The sequence below is a fragment of the Moschus berezovskii genome, chromosome 2 (genome assembly GCF_049115385.1).
Source record: "Moschus berezovskii isolate FMDL1 chromosome 2, NW_MosBer_1.0, whole genome shotgun sequence".
Classification (NCBI taxonomy): domain Eukaryota; kingdom Metazoa; phylum Chordata; class Mammalia; order Artiodactyla; family Moschidae; genus Moschus; species Moschus berezovskii.
Genome location: NC_142461.1, coordinates 17,264,386 through 17,288,794, shown reverse-complemented (window position 1 = coordinate 17,288,794; position 24,409 = coordinate 17,264,386). Strand labels below are relative to the sequence as shown.

Below are 24,409 nucleotides of genomic sequence, written 5' to 3'. Positions count from 1 at the left end.
TACCTGGAAATTTTGAGCCAGAGAATAAATAGCTGAAGAGGCAGAGCATATTGATTTTAGACCAGTGAAAGTATAAAAACACCAGCACATTTGAGAGTTCCTCTCCAGTCAGCTGATAAGTTTTCCTCTCTTTCTCAAAAAGGTAACCAAATGGAGTCAATTTCCTTTCCACTTTCCTGGTAGGGCTCCCACCTCCCAGCTTATGCCCACCTAGGCTGTGCTTTGCCAGCATTGCACAGAACAATTTACTTAGACAAGAGTAATGTAAATAAGTATTTAATCCCTTTTTCTCCCTATTGTTGAGCACACCTATATTTCTCTTCTTGTTGGAAAGCTTACTCTAACAGTGATTTCAAAGAGGGGCTGTATATGATAAAGGGGTTATATCCTTTATATAGCTGATAATCTAGGTTCCGAGTTCTTTTTCTCTGATACTTTAAAAATATTATTCAACTATTTTCTTAAATCCAGTGTTACTATTTAGAAATTTGAAGTCAATTGATTTTTGTTCCTTCCTCACCCCTCCGCTATCCTGTTGCTTGGAGCATAGAGGTAATGGCTGGAGCTTTCGCTACCAGTTTGAATCGTGAGGACAAGAAGGAGGAATAGTGATCCAGAATGAAAGCTGTGTCTTCAAAGACCCAGTAAAACAGAGCTACAACATCAGCCATGAACTATCCATCTTTAAACTTCTACAACAGAGAAAAAGAAATGTTCATTGTGTTTACGCCACTGTTATGTGTAGTCTATGTCATTAGCAGCTAAAATGAACCTGATTTCATGTATTGATTAAATCTGCATTAGCTTATACTTTCCAGAAATCTGATTAATTTTCTCAGTGAGTTCCTGTTCACCAGATATCAGCTATCTTGGCTGGCAGCGGGTAAACATGAAAGGGACTGAAATTTAGATTTTATCTTGAGCTCCCTCCTAGTGAGCTCAAGGAATATGAGTGGGCATAGGAATGGCCTCTGGCATGACCATGTGGATTTGGCAACTCCCTGTGTGCCACCACCCTCCACCCCCATTAGGGGACTTGTGGGCACACTCTCGCGGCACTACTCTTTTCACGAGCCAGGCCTTGTGGTTGGAATGCCCTGTTCCCGCCAGGGGAAAGAAATAGGCTGCAGGCCTACTTGTCTGTACTTATGCCCTCAGCCTAATGTTACCATCTGGGGCTCTTTTCAGTGCCATGGGAGGCAGGGTGGGGAGAGGCTGGAGTTGGGCAATGATCTATGGAGGCCTCTGTGGGGAGAAAAGAACACATCACAAGGCGATCGATCACTCAGCCTATCCCTTTCCAGGGCACCCAGCTCTCATCTGGAAAGGGTTTCTGTGTCTCTCCCACACATGTGGCCTCCCCGCTGTGGCCTTCAGGAAGGTGGGGTGGGGGAGGGCACATCTCATGGTTCTTAGGTTTGTCTCTTGGTCTTCTTCAACCTCCCTCTTGCTTCCATAGCATCTTCAGGTTTGTGTTCACAGGAGTGTGCCAGCATCTCAGGCACATTACCATCTTGTCAGCCCTGCATTTTTTCATTGTACCGATCACCATCTGAAGCTGATATTTATACATGTACTTGTTTATGGTCTTTCTCTCGAAACCTCCACTAGATCTGCAGCTCCACAAAGGTAGTATTTTCGCCGGGCAAAATACTGTCTTCCCAGCACCGGGCAAGTGCATGGTAGAGATGCTTGATAAATCCAGATTGTTGACTGAATCACTGAGCTGGTGCTGGAGCACAACCCGATTCCAGCACAGGGATTCCTGCTCCATATCTTGTGCTTTTCCCACCTAAGTCCCTGTATCTCCTGGGCAAAGATGGTGTAGAGAGGCAAGTTCAGTTCAGTTCAGTTCAGTCGCTCAGTCGTGTCCGACTCTCCGCGACCCCATGAATCACAGCACGCCAGGCCTCCCTGTCCATCACCAACTCCCGGAGTACACCCAAACTCATGTCCACAGAGTTGGTGATGCCATCCAGCCATCTCATTCTCCGTCGTCCCCTTCTCCTCCCGCCCCCAACCTTTCCCAGCATCAGAGTCTTTTCCAGTGAGTCAACTCGTCTCATGAGGTGGCCAAAGTATTGGAGTTTCAGCTTCAGCATCAGTCCCTCCAATGAACATCCAGGATTGATCTCCTTTAGAATGGACTGGTTGGATCTCCTTGCAGTATAAGGGACTCTCAAGAGTCTTCTCCAACACCACAGTTCAAAAGCATCGATTCTTCGGCGATCAGCTTTCTTCACAGTCCAACTCTCACATCCATACATGACCACGGGAAAAACCATTGCCTTGACTAGACGGACCTTGGTCGGCAAAGTAATGTCTCTGCTTTTTAATATACTATCAAGGTTGGTCATAACTTTCCTTCCAAGGAGCAAGCGTCTTTTAATTTCATGGCTGCAATCAGCATCTGCAGTGATTTTGGAGCCCAAAAAAACAAAGTCTGACACTGTTTCCACTGTTTTTCCATCTATTTCCCATGAAGTGATGGGACCAGATGCCATGATCTTTGTTTTCTGAATGTTGAGTTTCAAGCCAACCTTTTCACTCTCCTCTTTCACTTTCATCAAGAGGCTTTTGAGTTCCTCTTCACTTTCTGCCATAAGGGTAGTGTCATCTGCATATCTGAGGTTATTGATATTTCTCCCAGCAATCTTGATTCCAGCTTGTGCTTCTTCCAGCCCAGCGTTCCTCATGATGTACTCTGCATATAAGTTAAATAAGCAAGGTGACAATACACAACCTTGACGTACACCTTTTCCTATTTGGAACCAGTCTGTTGTTCTATGTCCAGTTCTAACTGTTGCTTCCTGACCTGCATACAGGTTTCTCAAGAGGCAGGTCAGGTGGTCTGGGATTCCCATCTCTTTCAGAATGTTCCACAGAGGTCATATTAACTAAGACCCCAACAATGATATCGGGTCCTTCCCCAAACACTGGCTGAAATCACTGCTGGATGATCAGACTTAGGGCAGGGCTCCTCTGTCCATGGAATCCTCACTGCTTGTGCTCAAGAAAGCTTTGTTTTAATTGAATAGACATACGAACTCTCCCGGAAGAGGTGTTTCAACATAATTACAGGGGGCAGGAAACAGGGTAACTACAAGAGCAGTTTGGGGTTATATGGTGAAGGAGAGAATGGAGTACTAATGTGTTCTTGACCCAAAAGGGCCTTTGTTCTATACTGTGTCATAGAGAGCAGGTGAAGAGCCTTGACCAGCACTCCTCAATGCCCTAGCCACTCATTTCATGTGGCTATTTACACTTAATTAAAATGAAATAAAATCTAAAATTCAGTTTCTCAATAGCACTAGCCAGTGCTACTGATTTCAAGTGCTCTATAATAGCCACATATGGCTAGTAGCTATTGCACTGGACAGTTGTTGTTTAGTTGCTTAGCACTGTCCAACACTTCTGCGACCCCATGGACTGGAGCCGACCAGGCTTCTCACTCCAAGAGATTTACCAGGCAAGAACACTGGAGTGGGTTGCCATTTCCTTCTCCAAGGGATCTTCCCAACCCAGGGATCGAACCTGCATCTCCGGCATTGCGGGCAGATTCTTTACTGATGAACCACTTGGGAAGCCAACACTGGACAGTACAGATAACATATAAAACACTTCCACCATCTCAGAATGTTCTATTGGACAAAGCTGACTTAGACCCTTAGAATGAAAGGAAATGCATTCCTACTGCTGACCTGGCCTACTGACATTCTCGTGTCCTCCAGCCCATCCCACGTCCCCAACACACACATAGATCAAAACAGCATCCCATCCCACAGACTTCCTGCTCCACAGGGAGCAACACTATCTGCCTTTACTTCCAGGGCCCTGCAGGTCATAGGATTTGTTAAAACGATGAGCCCTCAATACGTTTTTGTTCAAAGCTGAAGGCCCAAAAAGTGAGTCAAGGACCGAAGTAACAGAAGAGACTCCTGCTTCCCTTCTTTTCTCACCTCCGGTGCCACCCACCCCCACCCCCACCCCACCCCCGCACACACCCTCCCCAAATTCCAAAGCAGCAGTCAGGGACAGTCCCGCCTCCAAAACTTCCTGTCCCCACACCACGAGAACTCCTCAGAAATATCTGCTCCAGGTCTCAGTCCAGCCTTGCTTGTGAAGATACATTTGTTCACATGATAATTTTCTGTCTTACTCCACCTTCGACTCCGTGCACTTAGCTGAAGTGTGAGCTGCTCAGTCGTGTCTGACTCTTTGCGACCCCATGGACTGTAGCCCACCGGGCTCCTCTGTCCATGGAATTCTCCAGGCAAGAATCCTGGAGAGGGTGGCCATTCCCTTCTCCAATGCACCTAGTAGGTGTTCAGTAAATGTTGGATGAACTGCTCAGTTTCCCCTTGTCTGCCGCCGGGGGACCTCGGGAGGCGACTCTCAGAGAGCTGGGAGGAGAAAGCCCCCACCCAGTTTCTGGCTGAAGCGGGGCGATCCGGCCCTGGGGCCGGGGGTCGGGCGAGGCGCAGCCCTGGAGGCGTGTCCTCCGGGGCCGGGCGCTGCCGCCCCGAGAGGCGGGCAGCTGGCCCGGCAGGGCCGCAGCGGCCGCAGAGGTCGGGCGGCCGCGAGCATGGAGAGTGAGCTGGAGGCGCTGGCCGCCCGGCCCGAGAGCCCGGGCGAGCCGCCCTTCCAGGCGCTGGTGGAGGCGGCGGGCGGCCGCGGGCAGGTGCTGCTGGTGGGCGAGCTGTGGGAGCGCGAGCAGAGCCGCGCGCTGCTGTGGGACTTCGCCCGAGCGGTGTTCCCGCCCCAGCAAGCCGCGGGCAAGCCGGGCGGCGGGGCCGCCGAGGGCGCGGGGCCCGGGGCGCCGAGGGCGCCGAAAAGGCACGCGAGCGGGGCGCGCGCCATCCGCTCGCCGCTCGTCTTCGTGCTGTGCCGCGCGTCGTCGCTGGCCGCCCGGGGGCCGCGGCGCCACCTGCGGGAGATGCTGCGGGACGTGCGAGGCCGGCGGCGGGCCGGCGCGGCGCTGGTTGGGGTGCTGGTGGCCGAGGCGGAGCCGGAGGACGCGGCGGCCCCGGAGCTGCGGCTGCTGGAGGCGCTGCTGCGCACGGTGTTCGGCCGCCAGGCAGGAGGCCCAGTGCAGGCGGCCGCCTACCGCCCTGGCCACCCGGCTTCCAGCCTGGCGGTTCAGGCGGCCGCCTGCAGGGCCCTGCAAGCCGCCGGGCCCTGGCAGCCAGGTGAGGGGGGCGCGAGGCCCGCGGGGCGTGGGCGGGCGGCGGCTGGACCAGCACTGGGAGCTCTTCAGGCCAAGGTACCCGAGGTAAACTGAGGCCGGGAGAGAGGCGGTGCCTAGCCCTAGGCCTCCCAACTAGGGCGGAGCGGGCCCTGGGCAAGGGGCCTAGTCTGTCCCCGGAGGACCCTGAGTGCATGCGAAATACAGGGGCTTAGGAAAGCCCAAGGGACAAACAGAAGGCAGAGAGGGCTGGACGGCGCTGGGCAAAGATCTGGAAGTTTCCGGGAGGAGAAGGAGGGCGAGGAGATGGGAAAGACTTGAGAAGCGCCAGTTTAAAGGTGAGAGGAACGCAGGACTGGGAGCAGGGGGTTTCTGGTGCTGGGAGCTTCTAGCACGCGCGCTGTTAGGGATGCGGAATGCGCTGCGGATGCGATGGTGAAGCGCCGTGGGGTCAAAGGAACCAGGCAAGGAATAAATGCGGGGCACTTGGAAGTTGGGGGAAGAGGATGTGAGGGACTGAGGCACAGGCTTTCCCAGTCCTTCTTGACTGCCCACCGCGGTGTCTGCCTCTCTTCCTTCCCCACACTCCTAAGAAGAGGGGAGGGGAGTGGGAGTCTTTTCCCAGCCCCGGTGATTGCTGCCATCAGCAAAAGGGTGAGAATCTTCTCCATCCTGGTACATGAGGTCTTACAGAAGCTTTCCAGGGCCCCGAGAGTAAAATACGGACGCTAAGTACAGCTGGACCTGGCAAAGCTAGGAAATGCCAGAGTGATCTTTGCACTTCTAGCATCCTTCTCCTACTCCTCTCTCCAGCACCTGCCACCCTCCAAGCCTTCCAGCCTCTGCCAACCCTTCTTGCTACAGTTTCTTAAAATAGCGGCTGTGTTCTGCCTCCTTGGGCATTCTTGTGTTAACCCAGCAACTGGGTGATGCCAGACTTAACAGGGGTGGGGATGGGTCTGCTTTTCCAGCAAGGAGACCTGGTACTCCTGATGTCACAGGCTTCCGGCCTAGGTGAAGACCATCCCTTTCAGCTGTAGAGCCTGTCCTAACCTACCCCACCCCTTCCCACATCTATTCGGTTGAGTCTGTGAGAAAGCCAGCTAAATTTGAAACTCGGTGTCTAGCATCCTGAAAGACATAAAGAATGTCCTGAGGTGGATTGCCATTCAGATTGTTGCTGCCAGCACCTTTGCTGACCTGGCCCCATGGGGAAAGTTTTCTGTTCCTTAGTGAGTTTGTGCCTAGAAAATTATCTGAGCCCTTAGTTTCTTAGCTATCTACTATTCCCAGGGAACAACTTTTTAATTCCCCAGAGCCAAGCTTGCTCTGGCCTCTACTTTTTTTTTTATATTGCAGTTGCATGAAAAGCGTTTTCTTCCATTCTCCTTTTCCTCTCACCATTCAGAAGTGGACTTCCTCCTCCAGAAAGCCTTCCCTGATCCACTCCCATTTGCAAGTTCACAATCAAACCCCAGAACCTGCTTCTGCTCTCCAAGCTCTTACCCTGGTGGTTTTGTCACTTCCCCTTGTGAGTTTCATCACCACTGTATTCCCATTTCCTGACACCCTGCTCAGCACACAGAATCCTTGCCTCCTTTTAAACAGGAACACTTAACATCTTTTAACAGTTTGTGAGGGAACCATTCTCTATTGCATTAAAGTCAGTTATACTTTCATCAAAACATATTGAACATGAAACCTTTCATTAATGACTGAAGGTCATGGGTGTAATTATAACTCATTGTCCAGAAATTCCTTTCAGGCTTTTGCTGTAGCCTATGCCATGGGTTCATGCTGCTAAGGTTTTGCTAGTGATAGCGAAGTTTTCCAGTCTCTTCCCTCGCTGTCTGGTGGCTATTCTTAGACTTTTAGGCTACCTGCCTGTTGCTAGAGGTTGTTTATCAGTGTATGCTTAATACAGTTGTCTCTTGGTTGCAAAACTTAGGACCCAATCTTATGAAATTGGGTACAAATTAAGAGTAAATGGGCCCCACATAAAGAATTATAAATAAGGATCTTCTGTGTTTGGGCTCTCTGGAGTCCTTTTTTAAAACTTCGTTCCAGTTGACCTGATTCCAGATGGTTAGGGATCCCCAGATAACTGAGGTGATACTGTAATAAGGAAACTCGAATCAACATGTAATTATTTTGTGTGTGATTATCAAAAAGATTAATTCTATTCCTATTGAGAAATAGTTTGATGGCTTTTTCAAGAATAGTTGAATGGCCATCATTAAAAAATACAAATAATAAATGTTGAAGAGGGTTTGAAGAAATGGGAACCGCTCGCTACACTGTTGGTAGTAATGTAAAGTAGAGCAGCCACGATAGAAAACAGCATGGATGTTCCTCAAAAAACTAAAAATAGAGTCGCCCCATGATCCGGCAGTCCCCCTCCTGGCCATATATCCAAAGAAAGCCATAATTCAAAAAGGTACACGCACCCCTATGTTCACAGCAGCACTATTTGCAATAGCCAAAACATGGAAACAACCTAAGTGTCCATTGACAGACGGATGGATAAAGAAGGTGTGAGATATATATGTATATAATGAAATATTACTCAGCCATAACAAAGAATGAAATAATGTCATTTATATATATCTATAATGAAATATTGCTCAGCCATAACAAAGAATAAAATAATGTCATTTGCAGGAACATGGGTAGACTTAGAGATTATCTTACTGAGCGAATGAAGTGAGTCAGAAATATCATATGATATCACTTATATGTGGAATTTAAAATATGACACAAAAGAGCATATCTATGAAACAGAAACAGACTCGCAGACATAGAGAACAGACTTGTGGTTGCCAAGGAGGAGGGGTCATGGGGAAGGAAAGGATTGAGAGCTTGGGATTAGTAGATGCAAACTAGTATATGTAGGAGGGATAGACAGCAAAGTCCTACTGTATAGCACTGGGAGCTATATTCAATATCCTTTGATAAACAGAAATGGAAAAGAACATATTTTAAATGTTTGTATGTGTATAACTAAGTCACTTTGTGGCACAGCAGAAATTAGCACAACATTGTAAATCAACTTTACGTCAATAAAATTTTAAAAACTTGTTTGAACTAAAACATCGAGGGAGGAGGTTTACGGCTCCTTGAATTTTTTCTTTGCTGTATAATTGTAATTAACTTCACGTTGTTTTTATTACTGTAGTTTCTCCAATATGGTACCTACATAGGGTTTCTGCGAAAATGAAGTTAATATCAATATATGTAAAAACAATTGGATTTTTTAAGTTAGGTTCGAAAACCCTGCCCCCTTTTGCAAATTAGAATCTTTTTTTTTTTTTTTAGTTAGTTGAAACTAGGGCAGTTGACAGCTGAAACTTTGGTTGCTGAACTGAAAATTCTCTCAGTTGCATCAATAATCATCTGACCCACGGCCTCTGGGACTTTGTGTTCTTTCTAGCAGAAGGAGCCGGGGAGAGACCAGGCCTTCCAGCACTGCTGGCATGCTTTTCCTGGGGACCCTGGAGCCGGGGGAAGGACCCAGATACCAGCTCCCGCAGTGGCCCAGCTCAGGGTGAGTGTGTTGCCTTCTTGGCCTCCTGGACCCTGAGGGGGGACTTGGGGTTAGTCAGGTGCACACAGGGACCGGAGGGATGGAGCAGACCAACATCCATGAAGTGGGGGGGGAGTAGGGGAGTGTGTGTTGGGGGGGTTCTAGCCCCCGGAGTCTCTGCCTAAGGAAAGCCGTGTGGGCGGGCTGTAAGGCAGATGTCAGACTTGCCTGGTGGGGCACCTGGAGCCAAAAGCATTGTTCCCTGCCCTGCCCCACCCCCGCACCCCTGCCTCCATCCCCAAGGATCCTGGGAGGTTCCCCAGAGCAAGTGACTTTTGAGCTAAGGGTTGGGGGATTTTCTTAGGTGGAAATGGGAGAGCTTTGGAGAGGGAGCATCATGAACCAAGGCTTGACAGCATGATGTCAAGCTCAGAAAGGGGACCCCTGCCCAGAGGGCCGGGGTGTAAGATGCATACGAGGATTGGTGAGGGCTGAGGTTGAAGAAGAGAGTCAGAACCAAATCAGGGCCCTGGGCCCAGGTCTCTCAGAAATAGGGTGCCACTGGCAACTTCTGAGCAAAGGTGTGCAGATTAGGGTGTTAAAGAGGTGACTGGACTGCAGGAGCAGGGAGAAACCAGAGGCAGAGGCCAGCTAAGAGGGAACTGTACCCTGCTGGGGCACTGGGGTCCCTGCCTCGAAGGCTATCACCTCTGAGAGGCCCTTAAATTGCCTCCTCGCCCAGGCTGTCTCACTCATGGCGGCTGCTCCTTCCATCAGCAAGAGAATCTCCAGCCTCCTGTAACATAATGTAATCACAGGAGGGACAACCCATCACCTTTGGCACAAACTGAAATCAATGGCCTGACTATCTCATCATATTCACAGGTCCCACCCGCACACAACGGAGGGGATTATGCAGCTTAAGTGCCCCAAGGAGTGGGAAACTTGCTGTCTTAGAATTCTGCCCAAACAGGAAAGCTTAAAAAATACAAAAGGAGAAACACAAATATTAAAAATCATTCGTTTAATTCCCTCACTCACAGGTAACTATAATTTGGATAGGCTACTCTGTCTCCCTAGCTATGTATTTATAGCTGCTGCTGCTGCTAAGTCACTTCAGTCGTGTCCAGCTCTGTGTGACCCCATAGACGGAAGTCCACCAGGCTCCCCCATCCCTAGGATTCTCCAGGCAAGAACACTGGAGTGGGTTGCCATTGTACTATTTACATTTTCATAAATTCACTTCTATATAATGCATAAATAATCTGCAAAATGCATCACGTATTTAAAATATTTAATTACAAAAATGTTGACTTCAATCTCTGCATCATCATTTTGGATGTATCTGGAAACTAAAGGGAAAGAAAGTGAAGGAGTCATAAACTTTATGTAAGTCTTTGATCACTTCCCTCTGTAGCATAGAACAGATTGTTTAGTCTCATGTAGAAGTGAATACATTAAGATGCAAATTGCACGTTCAGACCATATGCATACATTTATAATATAGATCATAAATAGTAGATTATACATACATACATAAACTGTTTTAGAGTCTGCTTTCTTCATCAGTAACATAGTGTGACTGTGCAGTATTCCACAGCAACAATCACACGTCAGCATCTTTCATCTTCTTTTTTCTTTGAGGGAATCATAGATTCACACACAGTTGGAAGAGACCATATAAAGAATTTCTGTGTACATCTTGCCTAGTTTTCCCCCATGGTAACTTCTTGCAAAACTACAGGATAATATCGGCAACCTGGATATGGACTCTGAAACGATCCACAGGCCTTATTCATATCTCCCTAATTCTACTTGCGTTTGTGCGTGTGTTTAGTCTTAGGGAATTTTATACATCAATTTTAATGCCTGAATCCCATCATATGACCGAGTAAGCAATAGTTTACTCAGCCAATCCCTTTGTCAGACCTCATATCAATTAGGGTGCTTTCCGCTCCAGGTGAAGAAACCATGATGCAAACTAGTATCAACAGCCAAGGAATTCATTATCTCACCTAAAAGACAGTCTAGAGATGGAATCAGCTTCAGGGCTCATTGATTCAAGGGCCCAGTGACCCCATCAAGGACCCAGGCTCTTTCCTTCTCTCTGCCGGGCTGTCAGTGCTCTTCCGTCTGTAGGCTGGTAGTGAGATGGCTGGAGCAGTTCCACTGCTACTGGTGCTATGCTGCTGCTAAGTCGCTTTAGTCGTATCTGACTCCTTGCAACCCCACGGACTGTAACCTGCCAGGCTCCTCTCTCTATGGGATTCTCCAGGCTAGAATACTGGAATGGGTTGCCATGCCCTTCTCCAGGGGAATCTTCCTGACGGAGGGATTGAGCTCAGTCTCCTGTCTCCTGCCCTGCAGGCAGATTCTTGACTGCTGAGCCACCACCACTGGGAATTCTAATTATTCCTAATTATTTCCTTAGGATAAAATCCTAGAAGTGGAATTGCTGGGTCAAGGGGTATGTACCTTTTTAAGGTTTTTGCTACGCATTTTGTTGGGTTTTTAAAGTAGATAGTTACTGGGGCCGACTTCTTCGCCTTCATTCCCAGTGTTCACACTCAGAAACTTTGGCTTCTCACTGGGTGATTTCTTCTCTTGTGTTCCAGGTGACCCCCAGGACTCTGAGGAGGAGCTGGTACTGACGGCCGTATATCCCAACGGAGATTGCGAGGATCCCGGAAAGGGGTCAAAACCCTGTGACAGAATTGCCTCTGCTCCCACTGAGCCCGCCAGAGACTTGAGATGAAGGCTGGACCCCTCCCTGGCTGCCCCAGCTCTAACCTACAGACTTGGAGCTGGCTCTTCTCACTAAGTTGCCCTACCTCCATGTTGACCTTGGGATGCTGGTAACTACAAGGCCCCACCTGCTGGGAGCTCTTGCATTGACATGTTACCAGCCAGGCAGTGAGACTTACGAAGCTAAGTGGGACCTAGGAAAATGTATCCTCTGGGAACCTGCCCCCCACCTCGCATCTGATCCTTCTCTGGTCACAGTGGGGTTATTATTTCTCTCTGTGCCTCAATTTCTCTATGCCATTGAAACAGACAGCTATGGGCTTTGAGGTCCTGTGGTGCTGTGGCATCCTGTCGTTTGCATGAGCATCCATCATTTCGAGAGCAGATGGACCAGAAATCATCAGATCTGAGAGAGGAGCCCTGGACCTGTCACTCAACTTTGGGGCTCCTAGTTCTCAAACACATAGGAGCGCTACCAGCCCAGTGGCTCTCAAGCAGGCGACCCCTCCAGGCAGCATTGGAAATTGTGTTTTGTGTGTGTGTGTGTGTGTATTGGGAGAGTCACTGCAACTGTGAGGCACCCCTGGAATTTAGTGGGCACCTCATAATGTACAGAACAATCTCCAGTGGTGCAAAATTGTTCTATTAAAAATGTCAATCGTGGCAACTTTGAGAAACGCTGGGTGAGACTGTCTCCTCCCAGTCAAATTCTAGGAAGAGTCCCCAGGGCAGAGAGAATTGGGTTTCCTGGGGCTTTGGCTCCCAGAGAAAGCCAAAATAAAGATACACTGCCATCCTGGGGGCCTCTGGGGCCAGAGCAAAGATGGTCCATGTGCTGCAGGCCCAGAGCATAAGTAATTTTGCGCAGCTTTCTTCTCCACGTTGACATTGACTTTCGGTGCCAAGTTCTTTGAGAATAAAGATGCTGGGAACTGACCATGTCACCAAATGGAAGGAAAGTTAGGGGTAAGAATTACAAGAGCATAGGATTTGTTTTGGATCTCAGGTCCGGTCCTAATACAAGATCAAAGCTGATGAAGCCCAGAGGTGCCAAGTTCCAGAATCCTTTATGCTCTGCTTATGAGTCCATCAGAGTCAATGATGTTCGCTTAAAAGTCAGGAAGACCATCTGTGTTTACTCAGAGAGGGCACTCTGTATTACCTCGCTTGTCCTTCTCACCTGCCCCTGGAGAAATCCAGTCTTTAGAATGGTGAAGACAGCTGTGGTTTTCCCAAGTAGAAGCACTATCTGTGGGAAGCAGCTAATCCATTCATTCGTGCATGATCCATTCAGCAGACATGCAGTTGTGACTGCTATTTGCTCAGCACTTTACACGATGCTCTATAACTTGTGTTAGTTATTTCAGCTCTTGCTATGATGGCAACCAAACATGGAATAGGAAGCCTTCTGCTGCCCAGGAGCTCTTTGATGTTAAGGTGGAGGCCTTTCTGCTCCAGGCCTCCTGTTTATTCTGTCTAACAGGAAGCCTAATCCATATCGGTCTTCCCAGGTGACACTAGTGGTAAAGACTCCGCCTGCCAATGCAGAAGACGCAGGTTCGATCCCTGGGTCGGGAAGATCCCCTGGAGGAGGGCATGGCAACCCACTCCAGTATTTTTGCCTGGAAAAAGTCCATGAACAGAGGAGGCTGGCAGGGTACAATCCAGAGGGTCAAAAAGAGTTGGATATGATTGAGTGACTGAGCATACACACACAATCCATATCAATGTGAGGGCAGGTAGGATGACAGGAAGGACCCAGCTGACTTCCCCCTACACAAGAATGGATCATGAACTACTGTTGGTTTTGTTTTAAAACAAGGGGCCCCATTCCTTCGACCATGGCCACCTCCTGGGAAGAGAGGAAGCAGGAAAGGAGCCCATGTCCCCCTGTCACCCAAGTCCTCCAGCCAGGCAAGCTGTTTGCCTGCACCCCACTGCAAGCTGGATCCAGAGTTGCAGGCAGACCAGTTTCTGCATCAGTATTATTTCGACTGGAGGCTAGGACTGCAGAGGGCTCTGCGGTATTTAGTGGGGCCCAGAATGGTGTGTCTCAGTTAATCCAGAGGGAGTTCAGACCAGCGCAGTCAGCAGAGATGCTGAGATCGCGGCCACATTTATTGGTGGACTTGTGCAACAGGAGTGGCTGGTCCAGTGCAGGTATTGGAACAGTCTTCAGCAGCCTCATCACTGATTATGCCAGAAACCCTTTTCTGAAGCAGCAACTGTTCTCATATGCTATCCTGGATTTTTTTTTTTTTTTTTGGCCAAACCACATGGCATGTGGGATCTTAGTTTCCAGACCAGGGATCGAACCCACACCCCCTGCACTGCAAGGTGGAGACTTTACCACTGGACTGCCAGGGAAGTCCCTGACGATTGCTTTCTTGAATTTTGTTTCCCATGTAACAGAAAATTACTGCTTGAAATGTTGGCATTCATAGTAATTATGGATGTAATTCTGTATATGTTACTGTGACTCTGAAAATTGTAGTACTGGTGTCAGGGAAATGTACGTTATTTCCAAAGTCATTTCTTAAAGATGAAAACTTTAAAAAATAAAAAGGAATTAAATAAAATGGGAAGGCTGGTAATTTTGAAGCTGTTATATATTTCTATTTCTCTGTTAACCTCTTTGTAATAATTTGATTGAAGTTTTTTTTAATCTGGTGGGGGGCGGGAACTTTTTTTAAGTTAGGAACTTGTCTAAGGCAGAAGTCACAAGACAGCAGCCTCTGCTGTGTTTAAAAATCTTTTGTAGGGATTTCCCTGGCAGTCTAGTGGTTAAGAATCTACCTTCTAATGTAGGGGATGTGGGTTCGATCCAAAGTAAGATGGCAACTGAGCCTATGCACCGCAAAAAAGCGTCTGCCACTCCTGAGACCCGCAAGTAAGTTTGCAAGCCTCTGGTGTGAAGGGTGGATTGGTGGTGTGAAGGGTGGATTGGTGGTGTGAAGGGTGGATTGGTGGTGCTCAGTCGCTTCAGTCATGTCCCACCCTCTGCAACCCCATGGACCATAACCCACCAGGCTCCTCTGTCCATGAGATTTCCCAGGCAAGAATACTGGAGTGCATACCATTCCCTTCTCCAGGAGCTCTTCCACACCCAGGGATCGAACCCAGGTCTCCTCCATCTCCTGCATTGTAGGCGGATTCTTTACCACCAAGCCACCAGGGAAGCCCAAAGGGTGGTTTACAGGTGATTTTTTCATTACCTTCAGTATTTGCTGTGAATAGTTGAAGAGAGCAGGTCTTTCTTTACTGAGATTTGGGCTCTGCCTCCCAAATGTTGAATGAGACTGAGATCCACCTTTGCTTCCTTCGGGCGGGGTCTCCTCCCCCTCCTCACCCCCCAGTTCCTGCTTGGAAGCCCTGGCCCGCCTTCTCTGCCATCTCAAGAAATTGCTAAGACATGCCCCATCCTTTCAGGAAACATGGTTGCTGTCTTCTAGCAGACAGTAGAGCTGGGTACCAGAGGGATGCCCTTGATGGTGAGTCTCTTCTCTAAGGACCCTTCACAAGGTGCAGAGGTTGGGGTGGGCCTGTCTGAGGGGCAATTAGAACAGCGGAACCAGGAACCATCGGCGAGGGGCCTCCGGTCAGCTCCCAGTGTGGGCTCTTGGGGGCTAATCTTTCTAATATGGCAGTGGTTGTGCTACTTCTGACTTGAGTCAAGAATTCCTAATAGCTAATAAAATCAAACCCTACCTCATTGCTGTCTAATCAAAACCAAAATGGATCTTCCCTTTTATTCTCATAAAATGTTTCTTGAAGGGACCCTTCGGAGCAGGGCATCTGGGCAAATAGCAGGACCTCTGGAATCGTCTGGTCTGAAAATCCCCCAGTCCTGGCCAGGGTTATGTGTCCGCGACCACATTGGTTGGGATTGGAAAACCGGCAGCTGGAAAGTATAAGTAAACATTTAAAAAGAGACTTTCTTTTTTTTTTTAAAAAAAAGATAGCATTTAACTTGGTATTTATTAGGGTGTGTGTCTGCACATGTGAATGTTTAACAAGCCAAGATAGCCTAATGGAGTCTCAGAGACCCCTTTATACTACGGGCGTCACTGTTTCCTCTCAAAGCCTTTGTTTACAAGAGGACTCTGCACAGGGGTCCCTTGGTGATCAAACCACAAGCTTAAGGCAAAGTTGCAAAGGGGCCAGGGGCTGAGGCCCCCAAACCTGTGGTCTAAACAAGCCCCTCTTACCCGGGACAGACCACCTAGGACCCCAGGTGCCTGGAGAAGGCCACGTTAACCCGAAAGCCATCCATTCTGCAGCAGATCCCCGCTGCAGGGCTGCTCCTGTGGTCAGGAGGCTGCACTTTGTCCTGTTTGGGAGGCAAACACAGCCCGCACAGTGGAGGAAGCCAGTTATTTCGGAGGAAGCCACTTACTTCGTACTCGAGGCCTGTATAACCCCCTTGTGACCTGGTTTTGTGTGTAAGTGGCTCAAGGATTGGGACAGAAGTGGAAGCTGCCCTGGGCAGCCTGCCACATGATTACATGTGGAAAATTCAGGGGGAAACAGGGTACAAGGCAGGAGTGACGCCCAGAATCCCACATGTATCCCTGAAGCCTTTGGTCCCTGGGCCAGAACCCTCCGGTTGCCTTCTATTTGGGGCTGCCTAATTGGAGCAGGGGCTTCCCTAGTGGCTCCGTGGTAAAGAATCTGCCTGCATTGCAGGAGACGTGGGTTTGATCCCTGGGTTGGGAAGATCCGCTGGAGAAGGGCGTGGCTACCCACTCTAGTATTCTTGCCTGGAGAATCCCATGGACAGAGGAGCCTGGTGGACTACAGTCCATGGGGTCGCAAAGAGTCAGACATGACTGAACGACCAACACACACATGCAATATGGAGCAGAGGCGGAGACCGAGCTATGCTATGGTTCACAGAGATCTCGGAATTCGACTCCGAGAGACCATGGTATGTGACTGACTGAGCACTGAGGCTGCCGTGGGACCAGGGCTTTGACAAGAGCGTGAATCTTGTCTGGCTTCCTCCCTGAGCTGCCCAGTCCCAGCCAGGCCTCCTGCTGCAAGTGCAGACCAGTGCATTTCCGAGACAGAAATTCAGATTTTAAGTCTTAAGTCATGCTTGTGACTGTCCTACCCTGCATTTATTAGGAGTAATTAGGTGCTATACTTCGTCCTTGTGATCAAACCCTCATAAAGCGTCCCGGTGGCAGAAACCGGGCCTTTGTCTTGTCACAGGAGTTCTTTCTCTTCCTCAATGGTTGACAAGGTCTTCTCGGAGCAGGGTGTGGCCTCCGATCACTACCCCAACCCCAGAAGGCCTCCAGCCTGACCTCCCTGACCCTCCCCCGTCCCAGGGGCACTGCGCTCTCCAGAACTCCTAGCTGCCACGGTGGTCACTCCCGGCCCCTTAACCCCAGAGAGAGGCGGGTCTTGTGGTCAACTTTTGCCCCTGGTCTGGTCTGGCGCTGCCTGTGCCACCACCAAGGAGCAGCCGTGGCTATGAAGTAAGGCAAGCGGCCTGGCCCAAATCCAAGGGCAGAGGGACTGAGGCCTTTGGGTGAGCCTAGACCTGCTCTTCTCAGGAGAACCTTCAGGCACATCCGTAGCTTTAGCTTTTCTAGTAGCCATATTGTAAAAAAAATCAAAAGAAACAGGGGAAATCATTTTAATAACATTTTATTTAGCTCAGTGTGTCCAAAATAGTATCATTCCAACTGCAACCATTTTTAATACATTTTAATGAGACATTTTGCGTCTTTGAAATCCCAGTGAGAATTTTACACTTCAGATAAGTTTCTATTCAAAATACTTAATCTATATTTAGATTTTATTAAATTTACAGTTGCAAAAATAGATTTACATCTTCAGATTGTTCCACATGCACTTACAAATTGTCCAGTGACTGAACTGGGTGTCCATTTTTAAATTTCAATGGAAAATACTTGTAATTTAATTTAAAGTCAGTCCCTGGGTTGTACTAGCCACATTTCAAGCGGCCACCTGGGACTAGTAGCCATCAGATAGAACAGCTAGAGTGCAGGAGACCTCTCCCGAGGGTTCACTGTGACTCCTCCCACCCCTGACCACCAGCCCAGAGCTGGCTCGTCATCTTAGACCTTTCCCAGCCCCCACTCCGGAACCTATACCCCCCACGCCCTCCCCCCACCTCACAAGGGGACAGTGGCTCCAGCATCAGCTTGTCCATGGCAGACTTCCAGTTTCCCAAGATAAATGTTGCCTTCCTGGACACTGTCCTTCAAGGAAAGAGACCCTAACGTCTTCGATGGCTTCCAGGGTTCTCTCATGCTTTAGTCCATCCAGGCCAATTCCAGCCCCAGCTGGGCATTTCCCTCCAACAGAGCACCTACCCACTGGAGGCCCAAGTCCCCATCTGCATTTCCCGTTTCTGCTCCATGAATAAGTGCTTTCAGTCAAAAAAACATGTAGCCTGTGGGCTGTACGTGAAGCAACCAGTAGCCGCGTGACCAGTTTTACTGCCCGCTGTTCTCTGCCAAGCCCTTGATGAGAGCACCTCCCAGCACCAGCCCGCCTGCCACGTAGGTGGACCCACCCCCTATACAGCAGAACTACTGTGCGACAGGGATCTGATCCCTGGTGTCCTGGAACCGACAGCGGCCCTTTGCCCCTTATCACTGGGCAGCTTAGAAAGCAATCCCTGGCAGCCCAGTGATTAAAGACACATGGCTGGAAAAGAGGGAGAAAGGAGAAAGGCAGAAAGAGAGGAAGGGAAGGAGAGAGGGAGAGAGAGAAGGTAGGAGGGAGGGAGAAGCATGAGGAAGGGAAGGGGAAAGAGACAGGACACAGAAAGAGACAGAGGGGCAGAGCCAGGGAAAGGGCACGCGCACAGGCAGCCTTCTGAACATGTGCCTGTGTTTTCTGAGCTCATCACCTCTGTGGAGATCAAGATCACTCCCATGAAAAGTGGGTCTGACACGTACCCCAATGTTCATTGCGGCACTGTTTAAAATAGCCAGGACATGGAAGCCACCTAGATGTCCATCGGCAGACGAATGGATAAGAAAGCTGTGGTACATATACACAATGGAATATTACTCAGCTATTAAAAAGAATGCATCTGACTCAGTTCTAATGAGGTGGATGAAACTGGAGCCTATTATGCAGAGCGAAGTAAGTCAGAAAGAAAAACACCAATAAAGTATATTAATGCATATATATATGGAATTTAGAAAGATAGTAACGATGACCCTGTATGCAACACAGCAAAAGAGACACAGATGTAAAGAACAGACTGTTGGATTCTGTGGGAGAAGGCGAGGGTGGGATGATTTGACAGAATAGCATTGAAACATGTATATTATCACATGTGAAATAGATCACCAGTCCAGGTTCGATACATGAGACAGGGTGCTCAGGGCTGGTGCACTGGGATGACCCTGAGGGATGGGATGGGGAGGGAGGTGGGAGGGGGGTTCAGGATGGGGAACACATGGACACCCATGGCTGATTCGTGTCAATGTATGGCAAAAAACACCACAATATTGTAAAGTAATTAGCCTTCAATTAAAATAAATAAATTAAAAAAGAAAAGTGGGTCTGCCACCCTCACCTCAGCCACCAACACTGTCTTTGGCAGCCCAAGGGGGCCACTTGAAATGTGGCTAGTGCAACCCAGGAACTGATTTAAATTAAATTAAAATTTTATTCCATTGAAATTTAAATGCCTACACCCAATTTAGTCATGGGACAACGTTTAAGTATATATGTCTAATACCTCTAAATAGAGGAGCTGTCCCTTGAGTTCTGCCCCTGCCCTTGATTGGAGTGGATGGCGTCCATTGGTGGTGTTTTAAATCCCTGGTGGGAGAACTAAGATCCCCCATGCCAGGTGACAAGGCCAAAAATAAATAAGTAGATTCAATTCGCTTAAAATAGCTGTTGTAAAAATCAATTAATCAATAATTAAAAAAAAAAAAAAGGCCCAGGGCTTCCACTAGAGGGGGCAGGGCTTCCATCCCTGGTTGGGGAACTAGGATCCCGCGTGCCAAACGGAGGTCAAAAAAAAGAAATTTCAAAAAAAAAAAAATCCACATTTTTAAAAAAGCAGCGGGGGAGGGGGTGGCGGAAAGCAATCAAATCCAGTTCTTCACAGGAGGACCGAGCCCTCCGATGACCCAGGATTTAAATGCCAGAAGGCTTATGGACTGGGCGGGGGCGGAGGGGAGGGAGCAGCGGATAGAGGCTGCTTGCTTTAGAGAGCTCGCCCCTTCCCACTTTCTCCGCCTTCTGGGAAGCGCTGCAGCCACTAGAGGGCGCTGCGCGGGCCACGGAGTTACTCCCGCTACGCTTCGGACTGAATCCTGCTCAAGGTGGGTTTGAAAATGAAAGTGAAAGTCGCTCGGTAGTGTCGGACTCTTTGCGACCCCATGGACTATACAGTCCATGGGATTCTCCAGGCCAGAATTCTGGAATGTGGGTAGCTTTTCCCTTCTCCAGGGGATCTTCCCAACCCAGGGATCGAACCAGGATCTCCTGCACTGCAGTCGGATTCTTTACCCACTGAGCTTCAGGGAAGCCCCAAGGTGGGTATATCTGCAAAGAAAAATCAGAATCATGGTTTCCTACCTTCACTCTAACATAGACCCCGGCCCAGCCCATACGTGTGTGAGACCACAGCTGACCTCGTTGGGGCTTTGAGATCTTTTGTGTTACCCCTAAATCTGGAGGGAGATTGTTGTTTTATGAACAGAGCACTGGGTAGGAATCCTTTCTGTGGTCTTGCTGTGTCCTCTGAAAAGAAATCATTTTAGAGTCTTGGAGAGGCAGGGGTTTCTAAGACATAGGTCTGAGTTCTAGCTTTGTGCCATTGGTCTGCTGTTGCTGCGACTGCTAAGTCGCTTCAGCCGTGTCCGACTCTATGCGACCCCATAGATGGCAGCCCACATTTATTGATCATCTATTACATGCGTGACCCTATGCTAGTTACCATAGGGGACAGTGAGATGAATAAGATGTGGCTGTGTCCCTGAGTAGTTCCTTGTCTAGTTGGAACGTAGGCAAGGAGATATGATTATAGCTGTGGGGGTAAAGGCTGTAAGGAGACACATCGTAGGGTGGTCAAGGAAGGCTTCCTGGAGGAGGTGTGGCTTGACTGGAACTCAGGACAAGTCTGGTTAGCTGGGTGTGAGGGGGAGAAGGCCTTGAAGGTAGAAGGGTGGTCAGAGACAAGGTACATGGCTGCACAGCTGCTCAGGATGGCAGGAGTGTGGCCCACAGGGCAGAGGAGTGGGGCATGCAGATGGAGGGTAAGCAGGGTTGGGTGAAAGTCCTGGAGGAGCTTGGAGGAGAGAGCCCCTGTCTTCCTTGTTTTGAATAGTGCTCCAGGCTGGCTGTGAAGAATGGCCCGCAGAATTGTGAGATGGTGAGCAGGAAGTCAAGGCTGTTGGGAGCTGCTGCAGCCAAGAAAGAAGAGGGGAATTTTATTTTTCTTATAAATAGAAGTTTGTAGCTTTCCACCCTCTTCACCCATTTCACCCAAGTTACCAACTTAAAAAATTCCAAGGATTTCACAAAAAATTCTGATTTCCAGCCTTTCTTGGAAAAAAATCATAAGTGCACATCTTGGCAGACCACCACAGTAGGAGCGAGCAGCCACTGCTCTCTTTAAATGGGGTGGGCATGCATTCGCAATCGCTCAGTCCAACTCTTTGTGACCCTTTGGACTGTAGCTTGCCAGGCTCCTCTGTCCATGGGAGTTTTCAGGCAAGGATACTGGAGCGGGTTGCCATTTTCCTCCTCCAGGGGATCTTCTTGACCCAGAGATTGAACCTGTATCTCCCGTGTCTCCTGTATTCCAGGTGGATTCTTTACCCACTGAGCTGTCAGGAAAGCCCTGAAATGGGGCATCTTTCTTCATTTTGTCACAGTCACCACTACCCCCTACTGCCCTCACATACGAGTATCAGTTTCCACGCACTCTCCTGCTGAGCTGGTGTTTCTTACACTAGACTTGCTTCACTCATTTCCACTACCTGTTAGCATTTGTATCTGATTCTTTTAGGATTTGGGAGCACACAAGAGTCTTCATGTGAGTGATCAGTCAGAGTACCTCTGTAAAATAATACTCCCAAACACTCAGCCTATTTGTTTTTCATGCACACTTCTGAGGGCAGCGCCTTTTAATTCTTCAAAAGTGTTTAATAATTATATTTAATATATTTTAACATATAGCTTTAAGAATACTAATTTCTTTTAGTTGATGACACTCAAGTGTGTCATCAATCAAATTTTATTTCAACTGAGAAACACTGGTTTGTGTAACTAGGTTAAATTGTTTTGAAAAGACCTCAGAAATAAGCTTTAGTAATCACTATCCAGTTGAAGAGTAGCTTGATAGTGTGAGGCTAGAGGCTTTAAAATGCCACCATTTGTCACTCATGTTTGTCAAGACTTTCTCAGTACTGACTATTGAAGTAAATTTTCTCCTAAAGCTGGAATAAAACCGCGGATGGCGGTCACAACTGCCATTTCAAATCAGATGTACTAAAAACCAGGAACCCGCTGCTATGGAGGGTGACAGGAACTGGGCAGATGGAAGGCAACAACGACATTTTTTTCCCCTTTGGAACACTTTTCACTGTATATCTTTGTATACTTCCGATTTTTAAACCATTTACAATAGTCACTATTCCAAATGTAAGTTAAAACTCCTTGTTCAACTTTATGATAAACCAGCGATTACTTAGGGATTCGCTGTGATACGATAATAGAGCACTGACGTGAGGATTTCTTTTAAAGCTGGGCTCCACTTTTTAAAGAATTTGAAAATCACTTTGCGCAAAGCTCTTTGCGCTACCCAGACCCACAAAGGCTTGGCTGGGGGGCGCTGCAGGAAGACCGCCCAGGCAGCAGGTGGCGCTGCGAATACCGCGCGCAACCTCCCCTCAATCTCCCCTTTCTCAGCAATGGCGGGTGACGGTGGGGGCCTTTTTCTAGGGGTGGCTATTCTGAAGCCTGACCCCAGGTGCGGACGTGGGTTCCCGTCCCCGCGGGAGCTGTGGCCTCGAGGAGGGTTAGAGAAGACCATGGAGCTCTCCGGGCACCCCTATCCCGCGCGAGGCGCGGCGGCAGCGGCGGCCCGGGGAGACACAGGCCTGGGGGCGGAATTCGCGCCGGGCGGCAGGCGGCGTCGCGGGCAGCTCGGGGGCGGGCAGGGTCCTGGGTGAGAAGCGAGCCGGCGGCCTGAGCAGGCGACTGACTTGAGCAGGGCGCCGGGGGGAGCCAGGAGGCTCGGCGAAGCGAGCGGGCCCTGAGCTGACAGATACGCGGCGTGGCCGGGGCGGCGAGCGAGCGGGCGGGCGAGTGCGGGGCGCAGCCATGATCACTTCGGCCGGTGAGTGGGGCCGCCGCCGGCGCCGCCAGGGAGGAGCCGCCACGCCGGCTTTTAGCTGAGTCAGGGCCGGTGACTGGGCACCTCCCGGCGGAGGCGCCGCGCGCCTCGCTGTCCAAAGCCCACCTCCGGGCGGGAGCTGGCCGTGCGGCCCGGCCTCTCCGAGGGGGGCCCCGCGACCACCTCCGGCTCGGGGGGGAAAATCGCGCTGGGTGGACCGGCTCGTCGTCCCTTCCCAGCCACTCCCCCCGACCCGTGCCCGGACCCAAGGGGTATCCCGGCCGGTCTCCGACCCCGACGGCTTTTCCTTAATTCCCTCCCTCCCGAGGTTGAGCGTGTGCGGCCGTCCTATCCCAGCTCTTTCTCGTGGGTGGTTAGGGTGGGATGGTCCCCCCTGTGCAGCCGGACGGTAAGGCAGCCCATGCTCCACAGTACTTCCCGACCTGACCCAGCTCTTGTCTTCTTTGGAGTGAAATCTAAATTAAACGAGGGCTGGGGCAGGTCGTTTCTGAGTCTGTTCCAAGGATATTTTAATTAAGGCACCCCGATTACTTTCCCTGTGTACTGAGAATCAGCCTATGGTTATGAGGCTGGATGCACGGTAACTGCTACCTTGAAGGAACTCCTGGCTGTGCGGGCAGGTTTCCTCCACTTAACCCTTGCGCGCGTGGATTCGTGGAATGACGTTTGCAGTGGGATCAGCTCTGAAGTCAGTTTTCAAGTGGAGATTTTTAAGCCCCTCACTACAGATCGATCTGCACACAGTTGTCCGGAGTCTCGGTGCCTATTTTTTTTTTTTTGCCGGCTCACAGACCTTTTTCTCGTCCTGAGTTACTCTACACTTGTCCCTCAAAGTATTTTGTTGTAAACAAACTGATGATCAGAAGACAGTGACTTGTACTTTTAAGGAATCTGTGTTTCTGAGGATTGCTTAAATTGGCAGAGACCCGGGAAGGCATAATTTTACACTTGAAGAAGTGCCACCGGTACATAGAATTAGACTTTTATTTTAGTTCAGTATAAGTAAAAGTTTTTCCAGTCAGAATTCTGTAAAGGTAAAATTAGCATTAAATTTCTTACCACTTGTAAATTGGACTCATTGTTTTTCAGGTTCATCTTCTTAGTCCAGAGTACCTTCATCTGTTGGCTGGGATGCTTTGAGAGCCCTAAGATTCTATTTTTCCAACATTACATCCATATAGTTTATTCTTCTTGTAGTCAGAGTATTCTTTCTTAAACTTTAATCACATAATATTCTTCTCCTTAAAGTCCTTCAGTGCTCTCTATTGTGTTTATAATGAAATACACGTTTAAAGACCTACATTATTTGATTCCTGCTTTGTGTTGTACTACTCTACTCTTCAGTTTTACATAATCATACTGGCTTTTCTGTTCCTTGAATATGTCAGTTTCTTTCCTATGGGCCCTGTCACATGCTCTTCCCCCTTTCTAAACTCTTCTTCCTCAAGTGTTCCCTTAGCTTCTCAGTCCTTAGTTTCTGATCAGATTTTAGTCTTTCCTCATCATCCTATTAAAACATGCTGGGTCTCTCCCTCTCATCCATCCCCTTCCTTCATTACAGTCCTGTGATACTTTGTTTACTTACCTG

The 24,409-nt window shown here is 49.0% G+C and overlaps 2 protein-coding genes across 4 annotated transcripts in view; both read left to right on the top strand.

The window, feature by feature from the left end:
* The first annotated feature begins 4,502 nt into the window (after positions 1-4,502).
* LOC129538584 (uncharacterized protein C2orf72) lies at positions 4,503-14,379 on the top strand. 3 transcript variants are annotated; one of them, XM_088844914.1, is made up of 4 exons: positions 4,503-5,189; positions 8,616-8,729; positions 11,140-11,175; positions 11,324-11,418. In XM_088844914.1, exons 1-3 carry the CDS (start codon positions 4,586-4,588, stop codon positions 11,142-11,144), a joined length of 723 nt encoding a protein of 240 aa, XP_088701040.1. In that variant the 5' UTR covers positions 4,503-4,585; the 3' UTR covers positions 11,145-11,175; positions 11,324-11,418. The 3 variants fall into 3 exon arrangements, with proteins under 3 accessions (XP_088701040.1, XP_088701039.1, XP_088701037.1); XM_088844913.1 differs by lacking the exon at positions 11,140-11,175 and having other exon boundaries at positions 8,619-8,729; positions 11,324-14,379; XM_088844911.1 differs by lacking the exon at positions 11,140-11,175 and having other exon boundaries at positions 11,324-14,379.
* An 8,248-nt stretch (positions 14,380-22,627) lies between these two features.
* The window catches only part of PSMD1 (proteasome 26S subunit, non-ATPase 1), an 88,159-nt gene continuing 86,377 nt past the window's right edge, over positions 22,628-24,409 (top strand). Inside the window, exon 1 of the mRNA XM_088844910.1 lies at positions 22,628-22,803. Within this exon, the coding sequence (XP_088701036.1) occupies positions 22,788-22,803 (16 nt within the window). The 5' untranslated portion in view covers positions 22,628-22,787. The remainder of the gene's footprint in view (positions 22,804-24,409) is intronic.